Here is a 22,733-nt window from a genome sequence, read left to right on the forward strand (position 1 = left end):
TACATTTGGGTTCAAAATGGAGCTTTCATGAGAGAGAGTTGAGAGGTATGTTCAAGGGTAAAGAAAAGTGGAAAGCATTAATTGTTCTATTCCCACGTGGAAAACATACTTTTCACACAAGCAAATATAGTATGGTTGCTTTTTGTAGGCACAGAAGTGTATTATACACATCCCCACACTGCACTTATGAAGGCTGAGCTTACCTTGTGATAAGATCAGCTTTCTAATCTTTTGCTAAATCGAGATCACAAAAGAGAAAGAGAGAGAGAGAAAAAGAGAGAGAGAAAGAGAGAGAGAACAAATTCACATTCCAATCCAGACATATCTGGTTTAAAAAAATAAACAAAATCTTAAAACGATAAAATACAGGTTAAAAAATATCTTGACTGTGAGATCATTTTCTGTCAGCCATCATCTCACTTACACCGCTGTCTTGGTGGATATTGGATCAGCCACACAATCCAAAATCATAAATCAAATTAGACAAAGGAAATTCACATCATCATCCACAAATGAGCTCTAAACAGATGCAAGCAGTGTGTACATACATGAATGATAAACAGAAGTTGTCCCTATAGTCCCTGCTTCAACACAGTTGTTCTTTGCCTTTCCAGTGTCAGATGGCAGATGACTCCAAGTGGAAGTTGCTAAGCATGGCATAGGAAATGCTTAGTGTGAAAGCCTATATAAGCTGACAAGCGGCTAGGGTATACCCAGAGTTATTGCATGAGTGTAAAAGCACAGTTGTCCTTATCAAAATAACAGCTAACTGCAAACTCCTGAAATGCTCTTCTGGATTTATTTCTTACCATTTCTCCTACTCCTTTCCCCAACCCTTGATTTCACACTAAAAAGAATATGGGAATTTGCTGCCATGTAAAACTGGCTGGGTTAACTGTAGCTGTTTGTTGTTTCTCACACATCTGCACTTACTATTTCCTTGATTCGCTGCTGAGAAAACAGCAGCCAGATGTGTAGTGAAAATAACTTCAAAATTCACTGAATGAAGAGATAACAATAAATTAACATGGTTAAAAAGGATGCTCTGAGACCCCAAATGGACATGCGCCTTCCTGAGGATGATCTGTGAAAAGACACAATCCCACTGATGCTATGATAGGGCAAGATGCCTCCCTGATTCAATTCTCACTTATAGCAGTGGCAATCAGTAATCTAATTAATCTATGTACCAGCCTTTAATATCTGTCAGCTAAACGATGTGCAGAAATGTGTGGATATGTTCTGGCACTCTGTTCAGCAGTGTCCCTTTTCCGCTGTCAGCAGTACTGTTGGCTTTTCCTAATATAATTACATTGACTTTTATTCAATTAAGTGCCATCCCTAGCTTAAAAAAAACTACTTTATCAATAGATTCAGGTGTAATGCAATAATAAAGATGAACTCATGGCAGTGCATTAGCTCTGCTGTTCATATCTTCGGAACATAAGTTCATTCAAAGCAATCGATTTCCATTATGCAACCACAGTTCAAAAGAATTGATTATTTTACATTCATTTCTTAATCTATTTCATTTGTGTTTAATAATCCTCCTAAATATCATATGCAAAAACATTCCACTAGGGATTGGAGGAGCATACTGAGGGGAAAACCTGCATTCATTTGGACATTGTGGGTTTGAAATTTTGTGCTGAAACCAAAGCCATAGAGGTTAAAGCTCCATTAGAATTTGGAATATTCTGTGTTGAAGTTGCCAACCACTCAGATTGTCAGGGGTGAATGATTGGTGGCATAGGAAAGGGGAGAAAATGAGTTCACATTACACTGGGGGATGATTCTACATTCCTTCCTTTTCCTGTCCAGTGCATTAAGAACATGGCAGCGTGCTGCAAGATCCCAACTCAGGACAGAACTTAAGAAGGTACTTGAGTAGCATCCTGAATAGAGATGCTTTCCTGAATTAATGCCTTAGTGTTTCCAGAGCCTCAATGGCAAAGAAAGTCTGGTGACCCGGATGTCTGTGTGTGTGTGTTCCAGCGTGCATGTATGGGTGAGGATGGCTGAGGATACAGGACCTGAGACAGAAGGAAGATATGAAAGCAGAGAGGAGAGCCTATGGGAAAAGGGGCCTGGAAGAAACTAGCAGCATAAAAAGGGAGAAGGCCCCAAAGCAGGAAGGCACTAATATTAATAGGTAGAAGAGAGTGGGGCTTGGAAGCAAAACTGAGTGTGTTGAAAGCCATGGTGAAAGGCATTTTACAAATTCAGAATGGAATGTATGAACAGAGGCAGTGCTCAGAAAGCACAGAGCATAAATAGAAAGAGAGGAAGGAATAAGCAGAGCCCTAAAATTGTTGTCATCATCACCTCCAGTCTTCAATAGTGCAATTTCTTCCTCTTTGGACTCCCCATCACCCATATCACCCCTCACAAAGAAGCTGCTGCTATTTTTATCTTCCTTACCTGCAACTCGGATCACATCACTACCCCTGGTAGATCTCTCCAGTGGGTCCACCCTTTGCACCACATTAGATTCAGGCTTCTTATCCTCACCTTCAAGATGGTTCACAACTCTGCCTCCTCTGCTTATCTACGCTCGACTCTTAACATGTTATCCTCTGCTTCTGCAACATGCAAGCCTTTCAGTGCCACCTGTTTGACTGATCCTCCCCGAAATACCTGTGTTTTTCTTCCACATCATCCTTTAAGCATGAAATGCTTTCCCTGAACTGATCAGTATGGTTGCTACCCACTCCTCCTTCATATATCTTCTCATAACGCACTTTTACTACAATGTCTGCAAGAAAGTAAACCATGTCCACTGGCTAGGCTGCAAGGCAGTTTGGAATAGTTAGTATTTATTTATGAAATTACATAACTAAAATAAATACAAATGGCAAGTGTATGTGTGTAGAAAAATCATAGCACATTTGTCTCTCTCTCCTTTCATCATTTGTATGCTCCTTGACTTCTTAGTTATCTTTTCAGGGCAGGGACAATGTTTGCCCTTACATTTGTACATCCCTACCAAAACGGGCCCTGATCCTGATCAGGACCTTTGGGTGTTGCTATAACATAAATATTAAATAAAAGGAATTAGAAAGCTAAAGACCTGAAGAGAGAAATACAAGGTCAAAGAGCATCACCAAAGGACAGATACCAACCAATCGTAGAGATTAGGTCTACTCAATCTCAGGCAAGGAGGAAGAATGAGGGGTTGTGGACTTGAGATTTTTAAAAACATTTCTATCCTAAAAAGTGTACATGTATCTGCTTAGCTAATAGACATTTCCATTTTGAATAATTTTCCTTGTAAAAAGGGATTGCCCCCCCCCAAATGTTGTACAATGCTATTTACAATAACAAAAGTGTTTTATTAAAGTTCTAATCATTTTATGAAGCCCATAATGGCTCTAGTTTTTTTGGGTAATTAATATTCTTCTTCCATACAGCTATTCATGAATTAGTCATATGGTAGACAGAAGAGTGTGGACAAATTCTCACCAGAGGGAAATTCTGCAGTCTAAACTCAACAATCTTAAGAATGAATCAGTACTGCTAAAAAGATGATGATGACGATGATGATGATGACGATGATGATAAAGATGAAATCTGTAGCTGCGGACATGCAGGGATGTTATCAGACTTCCCAATTCATCTTTTCCCTGTCAGACTTGAAGTTCTGTGACAACTCTCAGCTGTATTGACTATGGACAGTTATCTTATATGATTGTGATGCCACTTGTGGTAATTTTTTTTCCTTTCATTCTGAAATTCAGTAAAATATTCTTCCATAAATAAAATTCACTGTATGTTCCACCCCACCTACTGGTTCACTTGCAAGAGATGCACTATGCATCAACAAAAGAAAGGGGATTATAAGTCTAAGAAATATGGTCAATTAAATGCACATGCCATTTATACAGCTCATAAAAACAGTCTGGTACTTTTCAGCACTTCCTTTCAACACTTGCCAATGAGTCTGATTCTGTTAATTTACTATCTATTCGTTGGAAAGAAAAATGTAATGACTGCTTTATTTTAGTTTATTTTTATTTAATATGAATGTTTTTTATTTCTTTTTTTGAAGTGGGAGGGAATTAATAATATAGGGAGAAATTCAGCCTATATACCACTTAGGTCCAATCCAGGGTTGCCCATCTACATGGGACAAAGTTGACCCTTCATGGACATTTGAATGTTGGGGAAATTGTATTGTGCAGATTGGAAAGTGAATGCTCCTTTTATCCAAAAACTGGGTATTGTGCAAAGCCACCACCTGACTTCTTCAATGGAAGCAGACGATGCTCAGTAGCTTGCAGCAATGGGTCTTGACTCTTTGGACAGCTTTGCTTTAAATTACTGTAAGTGATCCCGACATTAAGTAACATGATAAAAAAATATTTGTAGAGTTATTACATTAAAACTCAACATTACAAAAATCCCTCTTGTTTCCAGGCAATAGTACTAATCAATCACTTATAACTAGAAAGCGGCTAATATTTTATTATGAAACCTGAAACCATACAACATTCAGCCGACATGGGGTTTCATTACACCATCAAAACTCAGCACAGATTTGCCAGAATGTTTGCTATGATTTGCAAACACTTCCTAGAAGCTAGAGATAATCTACCTGGTCATCAAGACCATTTTTTTTTTTGCCAGTGCTATTCAATCCATCTCCCATGAGGACATGTTCCAGTGGCTTGTCAGCCAAGCACTGAGATTTCCACTATTCCTCTAGGGCAGAGGTTTTCAAACTATGGGGTGCACCCCCTTAGGAATGTTTGAAGGGTTGAACGGCGACGCCATGTGGCTTGGGCTTCAGACCCTTGCAGCGGGGTTTGGGGAGGGAGTGCCACGTTCACCCCCGACTAACCTCTTTTTCTCTGGGTTGGGCAGGGAGAGACAACCAATTTTTTTTTTTAACTCAAATAGGGCAATCAGCTCAAAAAGTTTGAAAACCGCTGCTCTAGGGAAACTTTTTTCATAGCTGCCTACAGCTCATTAGCATTTTTTTTTCTGTTATTCAGCTTAAATTTTACCTTTGTACCATCCCATTTGTCCTAGTTATAGCCCCTTATTCCACCATAAACAATTCCTCTCTCTCTTTGTTGGTGTGAACAAATAAGGCCAAGTTCCATATGGATCCTCTTTGCCCCAGAGGTTATAAATGAAGATTTACGGTTTTGTATAAAAAATTGGCAATTTCACGTCATTTTGATCCCAAACAAGGCAATGACTTGTAGTTTTGCCTGAATTTCACTTTCAGTTTCCATGTTTATTTGAGCCTGAAACTCAAAACAAAGCCCAGAATATGTGAACATATGCTAAGACAATTTTTTCTTTCTCAAAATCTCTGCACACTGAAAATGCCGGGTTCCATTCAGCTAAAATCAAAGCATGAGAAGTAAAAACTTGGCTAAACATAATAGTGTGCATAGTTATGAGAGAAAGTCTTTGCCTTAGCTCTAATGTTTCTTTAAGAAGGAAGTAGTAGCCATTTCCCCCTATATACTTTAAAAACGAATGAGAAAATAGTTCCTAGAATTTAGTTAGCATTGGAATCTGGTTAAGAAATGATTTTTCCATTTGCAGTTCTAATTTTCCTACGGTCTAAGTTGCTCTTCAATACCATCTGGCTGTCTTACATACAAAAAAAAATCCCTCCATTCATCCAAGCCAACGTAACATAAATCTGAAAGACACTAAAATCATGGATCCATTGAAGTCAAATGTAAAACTCCCATCGACTTCAATGGGGCCAGGATTTCACACAAATATTTTCAGTTTTAAGCAGATTCTGTTTTCTTCTTATCTGATCATGCTTAATGTGCCTTGGGTTTGGTTTGGTTTGAAACAATGGTGATTTTAATATGAGCAGCAATAACATTGATTCTTGAGGCTTTAAATTGCATAAAATCTGAAAATATTAACCTTTCACAGGAAGAAAATCCAAAGGTAAATTACAGTTCAGCACCTATTAAAAAAAAAAAAGTAAAGAAGTGCTTATTAAATGTAGGAAATGAAGGACAAGCAAGTTCTCGCAAATTAAAGATGTGGAACCCAGTCATTTCAATCCCTTTCAATATGAAACAAATCATTCACACTGGTCACGAAGACGGCTCCCGCTACACTCAAATTATTCACTTGAAGATAAGCTCCCACCAAGCTCTTTAGGGGTTTAACTAATTTACTGCACAGATACGGCACGTCTGTTGTAATAACAGGTAAGATGTATTGGGGTCGACCATTTATCAGAATTAGACTTCTTTTCTCAATTCGCAGTGAATTATGCTGCCTAAAATGCTCCTCTTTCTCAGAGCTTGCCATCCCCTTATGGCCCCTAATGTGGCAGGCAAACAAAATTGACAGTCTCATCTTGTCAACAAGGGGTGATTCTCCTGAGAAGCCATTTAACTTCACAGAGGAAGCAATGTATTAATGTGTCTGTCCCAGGAATGTTAATCATTTTCAAGCTCCCCATAACTTTGACATGAATGAAATCACCAATTTCGTTTACTAAATGAATCGTAATATGCTAATAAGAGAGCATGACATATATGGTAAAGCCAAACAGATGGTTTGTTTACTCCACTTTGCAACTTTATAAATGTTGTAACTCTGAAGATGTTAGTGAGAATTATTGGTTTGTTGGCAGAGGCAAACATGCCTTTTGCCTACTTAATCCAGAACTAGAGTCAAAAAACAATTTGTCATCACTGTGGAATGCATGAAAAATGTTAATGTTGAGATGGTATTTGGGAAGGCAGAATGGCTGACTATGTGAGTGGATGCTCAGGTTAAATATGGAATTGATATCTGACTGCAATGTTTTCTTCCCCTACCATGTTTTAGTAAAATCTGACAGGTTGGGGATTCTTGAAAGGCCCAATAATTCAGTACATACCTGTTGAGGTGTTAGTGAGACGATCCTTACGGAATGAACAGAATTACACTTTCTCAACAGCTGTGTGTGCTCAGAAACATCAAGGTCATGTCACACTCTTAATATATAACTATTGTTGCCCATTAAAGATCAAAAAATATTACAAATGAAAAGCATAACCACTGGAGTATTTGCCAGAGTTACTCAGAAATGATATAAATTCATTGTAACACTTCAACCTCACACTTTACCAGCTGCCTGGAAGCAGAGTCTCATGACAAAATAGCCAGCACTCTTGTCTAATATCTGGACTAGTGAAGAAAGTTTACATTAAAAAGATTTATCTCACTAAACACTTCCAAAGTGAGCTAACTAATTATAAAAATGTTACACAGCCAGAATTTAACCTCATTTGGAGCATAATCTTTCAACATGAATTGTTGGTGTTCAGCACTATTTAGAATCAGGCCATTTGTCCTAGACTGCTACTAGACTCTACCTGGGCCTTCAGGTGGAATTCATCCCAATGCAGAGCATGCCCCACAAGATCCAATACACCACGTATCCACTTACCATGTTTTATGTAGTACTTAGGGTTTTGTGCTGGACCTCTGTGCAGGAGAATTTAACCCTTAAAGAATACAGATTTCCTGTAGGTATTTGTTGTTCAAATAATACATGAATTGACATTTATTTTTAAAATTATATTTTTGTAAATATTATATGTAAAATTATATCTTTGTAAATATTATATGATCCAAGATTCATAATCAGTCATTTTTTTCTTTTCATTTTATTTCCCTACCACAGTAGGCAAAATTTAATGGGTTTGAAGGAATTTGTGCAAACTGTCTCTTCTGTTTTACATCTCACCCATGAATTCTACTTTGAATTTCAGATCTGAGTGAATGCAAAATCTCAAAGTGAAACTCAGTCTTTCCTGAAACCAATATATATATATATTTGTCAAGATACTGGTGCAAAGCAACACATTAGATCAGATTTGCTTGGAAGGTTCACAAGCCTTTCAGTGATTTTATTCTGCTGTTCTTTTATTCTATTATCTTCAGTGCAGAGCCAATCCTCATGCACTATTCACCCTGCTTTGGTTATCTAAAAATGCTGGATTTATTTATATAGAACCAGAAGAGATATATAACAAAATACTATGTGGAATTTCAACAGGGCTTTCCTATTAGTAATTTTACATTACTAAATAAAGTACAACTTTCAGGTCAACTGATAGCTGATTATCCTAAACAATCATACCAACTCTCTCCATTCAAACCCCAACTCCTCAGCAATGCCAATCCTCTGAGATTGTTCCATACATACCATTGTCAGTGGTTATTAAATTCTCAACTTTTTACCGAGCCACAGGAGACCATGCAAAGAGATCTAAGGGAAGTATGAGTTCAGTTTGCTGTCCAAGGATTATTTTGGAGCAAGACACATTAGCAGCCATCCCAGCCTGGCACTTATATCTCATTTGAAACATCTACTCATTCCTGACCAACAAAGAAAATTTCAATAAAGTACTTTTACTGGTTTAACAGCAGTGAGCTCCTGGGATTGTCAAAGTGCTCAGTCTTCTCCGAAGAGAAAAGGAATCAGCAGCTCAAATATAATTAACCTTCCATTCCCAATGCAAACTGCCACGCACAGGAGCTCTGCAGTCTATTAGTGAAGTTATAACGGCCAAGAGGCAGAGGCAAAATTGGTCAAAAAGTTGGCTGCTGCTGTCATATTTTTAGAATTATGATTAATGACACTAATAATGTGGATGATTACTGATATGTGTATCTCCTGCAGTTTATCATATTGCACTGGCTGCCTACGTCCACAATAAACATGATGCTATCATTTACCTCTTTATTGAAGGCAATCTTCTCTTGAAGGAGCACATTCTAATTACTTTGTAATGTTTTATGTCTTAAAACAGCTCTGGACTTTGCCAACTGCTTCATGTCTGCCATTGGTTAATTACAAAATGTTTAATCAAAATTTAGAACCTAATGCAGTCGTTTATGAGTGTGCTGCAGTGCCAAGGTAGTTAGGCTCCTGTCCCAAGTTTGGAGAGTGGTGGGTTCAAAATGAAATCCCAGAAATGTTCAAGGTGCCAAAGAGGGTTTTTTTTAAACCTTAGATGTTTTGAGTTTGCCAGTCCTACTACTGTTGACAAATGGAAGGTTATCTACCTAGGCTTTTTTGTTTGTTTGTTCCTATTGCCTTTTTTTTTTTAAATGCCTTGATTTTTCCCTTTATGTCTTTGTTGGTGGAGTGGCCTCCCAGCTCCACTGCAAGCTTTCCTTGTGGGAAGAGCCCTTGCAAATGCCAGTCAAGAGAGCATAGTTTTGAAGTGGTTAAACAAGTGAAAAATAATTTGCAGGGACAAATACATAAGTTTTTTTTAATGTGGATTTTTATGGTACTGTCATACAACCATTCACCGTTGAAGTTAAGTGTTTTTTTAATACCATTACTGAACTGCTGAAATGGATGCTAATATAGCTTGGAGTGCTAATGTCAAGTCCTGGTAATAAAAAAGACAGACTGCTGAATGAAATAATTTCAAGTAAAAAATAGAACAAAAGTGCTCTCGCTCTCGCTTTCCACTTTTATTGAATTGGGACTGACTGAGCCAATTGCTTTAGAAGTCTGTAAAACACAATTACTAGTGAGCTGACTGACCCAGCAGTGCCCCCTCTGTGACAGAACAGACTAAAAAGGCTGCAAAATTAGTGCTGCTCCCATATCTGGCTTTCAGACCTGAGAGACTTGCTACTGAGGATCTACTGTCCTCAATGGCAGCACCTGCATCAGCTACATGCATCTCCTTCTTAGACCAACAGTCCATCTTACCTTCTCATGGTAGACCTGATTTCTCTACCACTCCATTGTATTTTTAGATATCTATCTATCAATACAACTAAAGATGTATAGTTTTTTGTTTTTACATGTTATATGCCAGACACAAAGGCAATAGTTAATATTTATGGGCAGCAAAATTAACTGTCTTCCATTTGTATTTTCAGCTGTAAACAGACAAAGTTTAATTGTTTTTTATTTTGGCATAGCAAAGGAAAGGTGAGACAGAGAGAGAAATGTACTGCATTGAAAGTGGGCAACATTTTTTCTTTAGTTACTAAAGTAAGTAATAAAGTTTGTAAAGTACTTAGTCAAGATCACTAATGTTTTAAAAGTACCAGCTTTTTATGATACATTTACAATTTGTGTTTTAGGTCATACAGTTTGGCACGGGGATGGAATTTTTTTTTGTTTTTTTAAGAAAAAAAACAAAGAGGATGAAAACAAAATGACATTAAAAAATTCATTTCCTCAACCCAGTTCCACCTCTTACCTCTCTCCCGCTCCATCCCAAATGCTTTATATTTACATACATATACACCAAAGTCCTTTTTTATTCATAGCGTACATTTTTGGCAAACACAAAACTCTTTCATTTCTCTTCCATGTCCATTTATATGAAGCTTGTAGGTGCCTTATGGCAAAAATGTTAAATTATTTCTTAGGCAGTATCTTTGAGGAATGCTTTTTAGGGCAAGCTTAAATATGAAATGAGCTCTTAATTAAAAAAAACTTTCTTAGCACAAGGCAAAGTGCTCATGTAAAAGATGATGCTGGGAACTAGAAGGCACAAGTTAAAGCTCTAGGATTTCATTAGAGGACATACTGGGTTTGGAACTTATGGCAACTAATACACAGTGATCATAATTAAAATGGCAACATACACACTGTCACTGTCAGCACACAATGGTATCTGTGATACCACAACATTACCTGGCATCACGTAGACTTTGGTGTGGTCACTATTGTGTAAAGGTTAACTTTTTAATTGTTGCTACTGTATGTGAACATACATTTGATGGTCTCCAGTCTAGTTCCCAATGGACATTGGGGACCCATGTCACAAACACTCCACATAATTTGACACAGAAGGCAATCTTTATCGAAGAGAAGCTCAGGATTGAAAAACCTGTTGGTCAGGATTAAGGATTAGGAGACTTTTTTGGAAACTTGCACTTACGCTGCATATTCTTCCCTTGACACAGTCATACATGTAATTTTCATAGACAATTATGAGAGTTAAACATATAGAGCAGAGCAGGACAGGACCATCCCTAGACCAGATGGTGCTCCAAGTGAGGAATGTCTTTGTCGCCCCCTCCGTTTGTTAAACATTTGAATACCTTATCTTTTATTGCATTTGTAGCCCATTTCATGACTTTGATGCCCGAATGCATACATGATTTCTCTCAGTCAGAGAAGACAATAAATTTCCCTTTTATGTCTAACAACAAAAACAGCACCCCAAGCCCAGTGCCTCCAAGCCCGGCACCTCAGGCAGTCGCCTGGATCGCCTGCCCCTAAATCTGGCCCTGCATCAAGGGAAAATATTCCTCTATGTGCGCCATGGTTCAGTCAGTGCTTTTACTGACTTAATTATGTTTACCACCTCTCTTAATGCTAGTGGGTCAGTGAATACTTAGATAGACTTTGCAGGTCACTGAAAAGTCCTGAATTTACTTTTGCACGTTGACACAACAATATAAAATCCTGTGTTGTGCGGGGCAAGTTTAGAAGATGTAAACTTTACCTTCATTTTCAAACTAATACAACAATAATAAAATGATGGTAATACATGTCAATACAATTCCTTACAGGGTGAAAAAGAGAAAGAAATTCCTCCACAACACACCTGATCCTGCAACCCTTACTCAAGTAAGCAGCCTGGTGTTACATTAGGGCTTCTCATGTAAATAAGATTGGGCTTGTATGCTTTTATCCCCCACTCGTCTTTCACTTCATCCTCTACAATAAAAACGAGCTGCTACACAGTAGCTGGTAGATCACTCATATAAAAGTTAATTAATTCTGTCCTTCTTTCTGTCTTCCTTATTCAGACTGATTATATCATACTCTGCATATAGTCATAGAATCATAGAATCATAGAATATCAGGGTTGGAAGGGACCCCAGAAGGTCATCTAGTCCAACCCCCTGCTCAAAGCAGGACCAAGTCCCAGTTAAATCATCCCAGCCAGGGCTTTGTCAAGCCTGACCTTAAAAACCTCTAAGGAAGGAGATTCTACCACCTCCCTAGGTAACGCATTCCAGTGTTTCACCACCCTCTTAGTGAAAAAGTTTTTCCTAATATCCAATCTAAACCTCCCCCATTGCAAATTGAGACCATTACTCCTCGTTCTGTCATCTGCTACCATTGAGAACAGTCTAGAGCCATCCTCTTTGAAACCCCCTTTCAGGTAGTTGAAAGCAGCTATCAAATCCCCCCTCATTCTTCTCTTCTGCAGACTAAACAATCCCAGCTCCCTCAGCCTCTCCTCATAAGTCATGTGCTCTAGACCCCTAATCATTTTCGTTGCCCTTCGTTGTACTCTTTCCAATTTATCCACATCCTTCCTGTAGTGTGGGGCCCAAAACTGGACACAGTACTCCAGATGAGGCCTCACCAGTGTCGAATAGAGGGGAACGATCACGTCCCTCGATCTGCTCGCTATGCCCCTACTTATACATCCCAAAATGCCATTGGCCTTCTTGGCAACAAGGGCACACTGCTGACTCATATCCAGCTTCTCGTCCACTGTCACCCCTAGGTCCTTTTCCGCAGAACTGCTGCCGAGCCATTCGGTCCCTAGTCTGTAGCGGTGCATTGGATTCTTCCATCCTAAGTGCAGGACCCTGCACTTATCCTTATTGAACCTCATTAGATTTCTTTTGGCCCAATCCTCCAATTTGTCTAGGTCCTTCTGTATCCTATCCCTCCCCTCCAGCGTATCTACCACTCCTCCCAGTTTAGTATCATCTGCAAATTTGCTGAGAGTGCAATCCACACCATCCTCCAGATCATTTATGAAGATATTGAACAAAACGGGCCCCAGGACCGACCCCTGGGGCACTCCACTTGACACCGGCTGCCAACTAGACATGGAGCCATTGATCACTACCCGTTGAGCCCGACAATCTAGCCAGCTTTCTACCCACCTTATAGTGCATTCATCCAGCCCATACTTCCTTAACTTGCTGACAAGAATGCTGTGGGAGACCGTGTCAAAAGCTTTGCTAAAGTCAAGAAACAATACATCCACTGCTTTCCCTTCATCCACAGAACCAGTAATCTCATCATAAAAGGCGATTAGATTAGTCAGGCATGACCTTCCCTTGGTGAATCCATGCTGACTGTTCCTGATCACTTTCCTCTCCTCTAAGTGCTTCAGGATTGATTCTTTGAGGACCTGCTCCATGATTTTTCCAGGGACTGAGGTGAGGCTGACCGGCCTGTAGTTCCCAGGATCCTCCTTCTTCCCTTTTTTAAAGATGGGCACTACATTAGCCTTTTTCCAGTCATCCGGGACTTCCCCCGTTCGCCACGAGTTTTCAAAGATAATGGCCAAGGGCTCTGCAATCACAGCCGCCAATTCCTTCAGCACTCTCGGATGCAATTCGTCCGGCCCCATGGACTTGTGCACGTCCAGCTTTTCTAAATAGTCCCTAACCACCTCTATCTCTACAGAGGGCTGGCCATCTCTTCCCCATTTTGTGTTGCCCAGCACAGCAGTCTGGGAGCTGACCTTGTTAGTGAAAACAGAAGCAAAAAAAGCATTGAGTACATTAGCTTTTTCCACATCCTCTGTCACTAGCTTGCCTCCCTCATTCAGTAAGGGGCCCACACTTTCCTTGGCTTTCTTCTTGTTGCCAACATACCTGAAGAAACCCTTCTTGTTACTCTTGACATCTCTTGCTAGCTGCAGCTCCAGGTGCGATTTGGCCCTCCTGATATCTTTCCTACATGCCCGAGCAATATTTTTATACTCTTCCCTGGTCATATGTCCAACCTTCCACTTCTTGTAAGCTTCTTTTTTATGTTTAAGATCCGTTAGGATTTCACCATTAAGCCAAGCTGGTCGCCTGCCATATTTACTATTCTTTCGACTCATCGGGATGGTTTGTCCCTGTAACCTCAACAGGGATTCCTTGAAATACAGCCAGCACTCCTGGACTCCCTTCCCTTTCATGTTAGTCCCCCAGGGGATCCTGGCCATCTGTTCCCTGAGGGAGTCAAAGTCTGCTTTCCTGAAGTCCAGGGTCCGTATCCTGCTGCTTACCTTTCTTCCCTGCGTCAGGATCCTGAACTCAACCAACTCATGGTCACTGCCTCCCAGATTCCCATCCACTTTTGCTTCCCCCACTAATTCTACCCGGTTTGTGAGCAGCAGGTCAAGAAAAGCGCTCCCCCTAGTTGGCTCCCCTAGCACTTGCACCAGGAAATTGTCCCCTACGCTTTCCAAAAACTTCCTGGATTGTCTATGCACCGCTGTATTGCTCTCCCAGCAGATATCAGGAAAATTAAAGTCACCCATGAGAATCAGGGCATGCGATCTAGTAGCTTCCGTGAGTTGCCGGAAGAAAGCCTCATCCACCTCATCCCCGAGTCCCACTGAACTACCCACAGAAGAAGTTACTACTCAACATAAGGGTCACAGAATCCATTTCTTTACAACCCAGGCTCTCTTGTGAAAGAAAGATGAGTTTGAATGTAAGCAAACAAGCACATTTTAGTGACTCCCTAAGGAAACCTACTGGTTCATAGCATTGTTGAGCATATCCACATATTCTTTTTAAAACTACAAATTCCTATACCAACAGCAAGTGTATAAACATGTTCAGATTTGAAAAATAATATAGCAAAAATCTGTTTTGATTGTCTGGTGACATACAGTTAATCAAACAGATGTCTTAAAATGTTCCCTTCTTGTTATTAGTGAAGGGAAACAAGCTGTATCTGATGGCTAATGATATTAGGGAAATATATTAATAGTCATCATAAACTAGTGTTGATAGTCATCATAAATAGTCATCATAAACTTCTTGGAGCTATCTGCTCCCAAAATCGCATGCATTTCTTGAAAAGCAGTCTCTAAAAAGTTTTTTGTATAAGTTTCCAAACATAGCGGGATGATGAAAAAATGGATGCTTTTGTGTTGAGGAGGTGATAACAGGAGGCAGGTAGCATGTTTTTCACATCTTCACCTCTGTTGATAATGTATGCAGTGGCTCATCAGAGGTATCTGATGTTAATTTATTCAAGCACACCTGTACTGGGCAGGAAGTCAGGTAAGCAGATGAGCAAAAAGTATATGTCTCTGCTTTTTCAATACAGCTACCCAGAGGCCTATATGAGCACAAATTTAGTTCTGGAGATGTCAGCAGGTTTTAATAAACTAAATACAGATGTCTTACTCCATACAAATCAAGGAGTTTACATGTTTAAATCTGGACTGATTTAACTAGCAATCAAATGTCAGGATCACACTTGGCACCAATAGTTGCCTCATATTTATTTATAAGTAACCCTAAGCAAATATTTTTTGTTTTAAAATTTATTCGGGCTGAATCACCTTTCCCACCTTGCAGAACACACACAAATGCTAACTTTCTGAGAAAATTTAAAGACAAACCTGAACAATTAATATTCTTATGTTAGTCAAAGAAAGGCAAAAGGGGAAAGTTTTGTCTTTGTAACTTTAAACAGGTATGCAGGAAATACATTTATTTTCCATATAATTAGGGCATGGAAAATGGGGCAACATGTCCTTATTAACCCAGCATTCCAACCTAGTCCTAAGTAACAGAGATTTTTAAATTGATGGTACCAATATAAAATAGATTTTAACTTATTCAAATGCAAGAGGGCTGAAAAAGAGTAGACAAGTGTTTCTTTTCACTGAAATACTGACATTAGTTTACCATCAAGACCTGGTCAGAAATGGCACCTCTGATTTCACAGGTATTGAATCTGAACTCAAGCCTTCTTTAACTCTACAATACTAGGTCAGGGATGGGAGCTAAGTTAACTCAACTACAATATCTTTTCTCTTCACTCTCTCCCACCCCATCTGCCTACCATCTCATTTCCTCTCAAGCTGATTACTGGAAAGACTCCCTCTGCCACCCAAGAAATTTTGGAACTTCCCTGTCTCCACTGAGCTGAAAAATACCCTCCTTCTGTCTGCCTGCCTGCCCGCATTTTGACCTGATCTATGGCACAAAAGAGCTTACTGAGTTGCTGGCCCCAGAGTCCTGGCTCTGAGGAGCAGCCCACCCATTCCGGCTTACTTTGTGAGGCAGGGTCAGTACTTGTTTAAGCAAGACCGAGAGAGAGGCTGGGGTGGAAAAGCAGGGCCAGGAGGGACTTACTCTGTGAAGACCCCCATCACTAGGGTGACCAGATAGCAAGTGTGAAAAATTGGAACAAGGGATGGGGGTAATAGGTGCCTATATAAGAAAAATCCCCAAATATTGGGACTGTCCCTACAAAATCAGGACATCTGGTCACCCTACCCATCGCAAACTTTTCCTTCATCACAGAGCAGCCCTCCTCCTCTGCTGGCTATGATTCCCTTTACAGAAACAACAGTATCAACTAAAACTTCTCCCTTTCTCCCACCCAGATGCACAAACTGTACCCGAGCGCACATTCAAGCCTATCTTTCAGGCAGCTGTCCAGCATATCCTCCTCCCTTTTCTCCATCGCCTTGACCACTTTCCTTGAATGAGATGTTTTCCTGTCCCCAGGCAGACCTCTACCCTCGCTCCTGTCTGACACCACCACCTTTGGCATTTCTCTTATCTTCCACTCTTTGTTGCTTTCCTGCTAGAAGGCATACCCTATAAGGTTCCACTAGCAGAAGAACTGAAGAGTCAAAAATGCCTGAGCTGATGCAAGAAGGAGGGAAGGTGAGAGCAGAAACAGTAACAAGTCCCCGAGAATAATGGGACTGAAAAGAAAGAATGAACAAAAGAAAGCTAGAAAGAATGAGTGCACTGTTCTCTTTAGAGATCAAAGTTAAAGATATAGATAGAAAAGCTTGTAGATTTCATAAGTACTTCTGGTAACGGGTGGGAAAGGTGATGAACAGAAAATTAGTTCAAAAAAGAATCCAGACACTGTGGGGCTTAAATCATAAAAAACAACTTCTTATGAATTTTAGAGGGATAACAGAACCCTGTGGAGACCTCTGACAATAATTGTAGGGTTTCTACAAAAACATCAAGGAGTCCGGTGGCACCTTAAAGACTAATAGATTTATTTGGGCATAAGCTTTCGTGGATAAATACCCCACTTTTGTCCCTTTTTCTGTCTGTAATATCTTGAAAAATTAGGGGATGCATGCATGGGGAAAAGTATCCAAAATAGGTATATTCCATGTCAGTCTATCCCTCTCAGTCTTCTGTTCACCTTCATCTGACTTTAAAATAGCCATACTGTGTCAGACTCAGTAATTTTAATATAGGACATTCATGCTTATAAATACATCTCAGGAGATAACCAAAACTTTCAGATAAAAGGGTATTTGAATGGTAGGGGAAGCTGACCAGCTGCCTTAGGTAACTAAGGTTGCACTCTGGACCTCCATCCTTTGAAAGTCAGTTTTAAAAGGGCCACACTCTGGGTCACCAACTGGAGCATCAGGGGAGTTTTCTGAGTACACACTAAGCCTGGGGAACATAACCATGTTTAGATTAACTAGAGTTGGGTTGCACGAGGTTATACATTGTACCAGATGCCATTGTAAGGGGAAAAAAGATCAATCAAAACTGTTTATCACCTTATTAAACTCAACCATCTTCATGACTTGTTTTATTTTTTAAAAACAATTGTAGAAAAAATTTAAATAAGGAAACCTCACTAAATCCTGCAACCCACATGATGGGAAGAATCCAAAAGTTTTTAGAAGGTGGTATTAGAAATACTTTTTAAATTTTAATTTGCAAGGACAGCGAAGAACCTTTGGATTCATCTGGATAGTCAAAAATATTCAGTGGAATATATGACTATCTACACAACCAAAATGTGAAAACTTATTGTTACATACACCTGCCCAAATAAATGTCACATCAGAACATGACACGTATGTCCAGGCTTACTTGCTATGTACATTAGCTGGATATTTCTTATTTCTGGTACAGCAATTAAAAGCGAAATGGTTATAATTAGGTTTTAAAGTTAATAGTCCATTAAGGTGACTGGAAGAAGTTCTCACTTCTCAATGTTATTGCTTTCGTTATTTGGCAGCAATAAGACACCATAGATTAGTTTACATCTTTGAGGCTCTGTCTGAAACCCAAAAGGCTAGAAACTTAATGATCTAGGCTTTTTTCCCTTTAAATAAAAAAGATTCTTTAAAAATCAGCAAAAAATCCTTCATTGGGTAGGCTATGTGGCTTGGATAAAATAAGTACTTCAACCCAAACTTGAATAAAACAATTTTTTTGAGGATTAAATAAAAACAATGTTTGATTCATTCTCATACCCCTCCTTTTGCACACACTTTCATTTCTGGGCACTTCTAGACTTCCTAATCCTGGCCAAGATCAGACATGAAATTGCTGAAATACAGTGAACAATAAAGATGGTTTCTAATGATACTTCCTGACCAAATGTATGCAAGAATTATCAGAAATCTTGTGAGTTCCTGGTTTCTGTAAGATTTTTTCAGACAAATTCTGCAGACCTGAAAGTTTTGGTGAGTCTCAAAAAGCATCAGACTTGAAGGCTCATCCAAATTGTACCTAGCCTTTAAAGCTTTTCAAGTACACTATCAAACCTTAAAAGCTCTGAACTTGTGGATTTCTGTTCTCCCAAGTTATCAAGAAGACTCTCACATAACTGAAACATATTCTGAACACTATTTGTGAGGTAAAACTGGAAAGATGTTCCCATGCCTAGTACAACCCAAACTCATATGTAAATAATAATTTTATCTTTAAGAAAGCAGTCTGCATTTTAAGTTTATGAATCATATATTTCACTTTCATGGCTTGCTTTCAATAAGCTAAATCAAAGTATCCTATATAGTTCATGAAATACTTTCAAACTGTGCCCTGTCTTTAAATGTTCAGTTCTCATAAATACTTTACACATGTCATCATGATGGTCTTTTTCTCCTAATATATGTCCACTGAACTAACTTCTTTATTATTAGCATAATCTATCAAGTTAACTGTTTCCTGATGAAATTTAACATTCCAAATAACGTTCCAAATCCTAAACTAGCCACTTCTCTTTTTGCACACTGAATACAAAACAGGGTTTACTTAGCACATGACTGACATTTTATAACTCACTTGAGAAAACACACAGACTGAGCCAAATTCTGCACTAACAAATCCCCTGCAATCCCATCAACTTTAAGGACACAATGTGTGGTATAAATCAGCACAGGATTTCACTTACTGAGGCCCTGAACCTGCTAGACTTTTAGGTCCAGCTCCACTGAGGCTAGCAGTTCTCCATAAGGCTGGATCGACTGGCAAGACAGTGAACTTAATTTAGTTTTAGGTGTTTGATTTTAATTGATCTAATTTCACTGGTGAAACAAATTTTCAAGTTTATTCTACTCTATTTACAGTTTTTTCTAATTTATGTTCACATTTTCTATTTAGTGGATCTCAAAACTGATATGCTGGAGCTAGACTCTCCAGAAAAAGTGAGATTTGGCTTCCTAACCTTCTTCACACTAAATTGCTTTTATTTTATATTATACCCTGTATCCAGATGCAAACCCCAGAAATTTCAATGGAACAAGATACAGGAAATACGTGTGAAATGTTTAGCTGAGTTCAATTTCCTTCCTCTCTCTCTCTCTCTGCTGAATTTTTACTCTGTAATGAAAATATTAAAACAAACAAACAAACAAACTCAAGTGATGAATCACTCTCACCATCACAACACAAACCCAATGCTGTGAACCTATACGGGATATTTCATTGTGTAACAATATATTCATCATCATGTCTGAGAGCTTGTTTTCACAAATATGGAATAACTGTGTTATCCTACCACAGACCACCTTAACAAATTCCATTTATATTACATTTTCTTTAGGAATTAAAAAAAATATTTTTAAAAGGGCCAAAGATGTTTAGGACCAGCTGCTTCTGTTTAAGCGCGACTGTTTCAGTACTGATGCAACATAACTACAGTGTGATGTCATCTGAAGGCCCAGCAGAACATACCCTTAAAAATATGTAGGGGGTCTAGTCTCCCCTTTCTACATGTACATTACCCCATCAGAGTGAATGGGAGTTACTCATGGTCAGAGAAGAAAATAAAGCTAGACTGAATGGTTATATTAGGAAAGAAAGATACAGGTTCCCCCATGGAAAGAGAGAACCATTTCCCTAATGTTAACATTTAATTTTGTTTCTTATAATTGTTTATAAGGCAGAATGAATATCCATTATAATGATTCCTATTCATTTGTACTTAAGCCTACAGAGATGGGGGTTGTTCTTGTATCCTATTCCTATGGTATTTTCCCTCCATCCATTCCTGTTTCTATGTATCAATGTGTATGTGTGAAGATATTTCTGTTGTATATAATTATTATATATTTAATAGAAGCTTTCCTTGATTGGAAAGCTGTAGGGAGAAAAAGCTGAATGTATAAAAGCTGCAGCTTATATATAAAAGTGTATACACAACACACACACACACACACACACACACACACACAGAAAGAATGACTTATCTAGCCAATCACATAAGACAATGACATAGTATATACTATTCTGAATGTAAAACAATGAAAACCTAAAGTGATTAACACCCCTTCAATACCAAGGGGGCACGACTGTCACTTGTCATTACTGTGTGTCTCTCTCTATTTCTTCATCTACCTAAAACTGGATTTTCTTATGTAATTCGACACAATAATGTAGAAATTAATTAATATTTACTGACCTATCTCTGCTTCTCCGTGACGGGAAGGCAGCGTTACAGCCGGCCACTGTGCAGACATGCATCTCTTTTAAATGAACATTCCTGTAGTGAAGCTTCACACTATAGGAACTTTTGAAACTCTTCTTGCAGACATAGCAGATCTTGGGATCTGGGCTGGAACACAGGTCACCTTCTGGGGAGAACTTCTGAGGACTGTTGTAGTTGAATGTTGAAGTGAAACTTTCATGAAGGGCAGCCATACTGGCACTGCCCCCATTATACAGTCCATATTGGCTCATATAAAACATATCATAGGTAGGGTCTGTAAACTCTTCCTTCACCTTAATTACATCCCGGTGAGAAGATTCATTGTGATTTTCATCTGGCATCTCACTGTTCATCATAGACTTTTCATTAGATTCCTGGATGCGTTCATCACCTTCCATGGATTCCTCACACAATTTTGGCTCTGAGGATTCTGACTCGTTTTCATAATCTCTCTCATGCTCTTGGTCTTCTGAGGTCATGCTGTCTGCCCTTCTTATCTCTGTCCTGGAAATGCATCTGCTTCTACCGTTTTTAGAAAAGTCTTTCACAGACAATCCTGGGCTCATTTCCTCCTGTGAATGGCAGTGATTGTCATGACCAATATCATTAGCCATCGTGCTATTGTCATTAGCTTCATCATCTTCATCGTCAAACTCGTCAGCAGTATCAATAACTTCCTTTTCTATTTTAACTGGCATGCTTGACTTCCTTGGTTTCTTTTTAGGGGCAAGGTCAGCATTAGGCTCATGGGTAGGCATCACCATCACAGGTACCGATGACTCTGAAGGAAGAGGAGGATGCTGCTCCACTGAACCACCTGTTGGTATGATGGGACTGGTGGGTAATGAGGTTGGAGGGCTCACCATCTCTCCAGGAGTAAGTAAACTTCTGTAAAAAGGAGGAACAGGCTGGACAGTCTTTAAAGCTGGAAACACCAGCTGGCTAGAAAGAGGGTTCTGTAGTACAGGGTCTAGTGGGGGAGTAGTAAAACCCATTGGAGGCCGACCAGGGCTTGTTAAGGTAAGACCGGATTTTGTACTTGCTATGACAGGGGTGGCAGCTCCTGATGTAGCACGGATTAGATCTTTGTCTCGGTTGTTCCTTAGCATAGGCATGTGAAGGCGGGGGTTAGGGTTAGCACTGTGACGATTTCGACTTCTAAGAGAGCTGAAGACCATGTTGCAGCCTTCAATCGTGCACCGGTGTTTGATTTTAAGATGAACCGCATTGTAGTGGATTTTGAGAGTACCTTTGTCATAGAAAGTTTTACCACACGCATTGCAGAACACTCTCCCTTTTCTTGATGCCGATCCCATTCTTCTCATTCTGTGAATCCTGAATGAGCTTTTTGTGTGCTCAGTTTTGGACAAATCATTAATGGGTGTCGATGTTTGAACGGGAGACACACAGGCTGGCTCAGTTTTGGGTTCTACATTTGTGATGCTGGTCAAAGCATTCCTGCTGGATGTCTGCTCATTCTTGAAAGGAGTGGGAGAAACTTCAGATTCACTGCTTTCATTATATTCATTTTGGGTAGAAAGGCTTGGTTCCCGCAGCCTCAGAGCAGGCTGTTCCAGCAGGAGGCCGTTTGGAGGCAGCCCCAGCAATGGTGCAGAGACGGGATTTATGTACTGGAATGGAAGCAGAAACGCAAGGCTGTTAGGGATGTTTTCAAAGTGATGAATGCTGGAAGGGTTGCTGTTCTCCAGGTGAGCAAGGAGACTTGGGCTCCTAGTGCGATTATTGCTTTCAATAAAAGTCCTTATATCTGAATCTGTCTTTGAAGATGGCACAGCCACAGCCTGCCCTTCTTTTTCTTGAATTGCCATCAGCTCCACGATGGATTTGGTTTCTCCAAATCTTAGAAACTGCTGAAGGGTAATAATCTCTTCTTCCCTGGACATGATGGCCCAGCGGTCCAGCACCTTGCCTGCAGCATCCTAGAGGCCATATCAAAGAAACAACAAAGACAAACACAAAGAAAAAAAACTTATTGATTCTGCATAATTATTGAATTCGATAGAAGGTGCTCTGCTGCCTGTACATGAAACACTAAGCTCAGAAAAGAACA

General features: G+C 39.5%; 1 protein-coding gene across 5 annotated transcripts in view; it reads right to left on the reverse strand.

Annotated features, from left to right (window-relative positions):
- Positions 1–22,733, reverse strand: part of BNC2 (basonuclin 2) — a 453,328-nt gene that overhangs the window by 13,284 nt on the left and 417,311 nt on the right. For 4 of the 5 annotated variants that reach the window (XM_043515176.1, XM_038403570.2, XM_038403571.2 and 1 more), the window contains one exon: positions 20,636–22,602. In XM_043515176.1, the coding sequence (XP_043371111.1) occupies positions 20,636–22,602 (1,967 nt within the window). Of the gene's footprint in view, positions 1–203; positions 235–20,635; positions 22,603–22,733 lie in introns of all 5 variants that reach the window. The other variant, XM_043515177.1, reaches the window with a different exon arrangement.

Source organism: Dermochelys coriacea, chromosome 5 (assembly GCF_009764565.3).
Source record: "Dermochelys coriacea isolate rDerCor1 chromosome 5, rDerCor1.pri.v4, whole genome shotgun sequence".
NCBI lineage: Eukaryota > Metazoa > Chordata > Testudines > Dermochelyidae > Dermochelys > Dermochelys coriacea.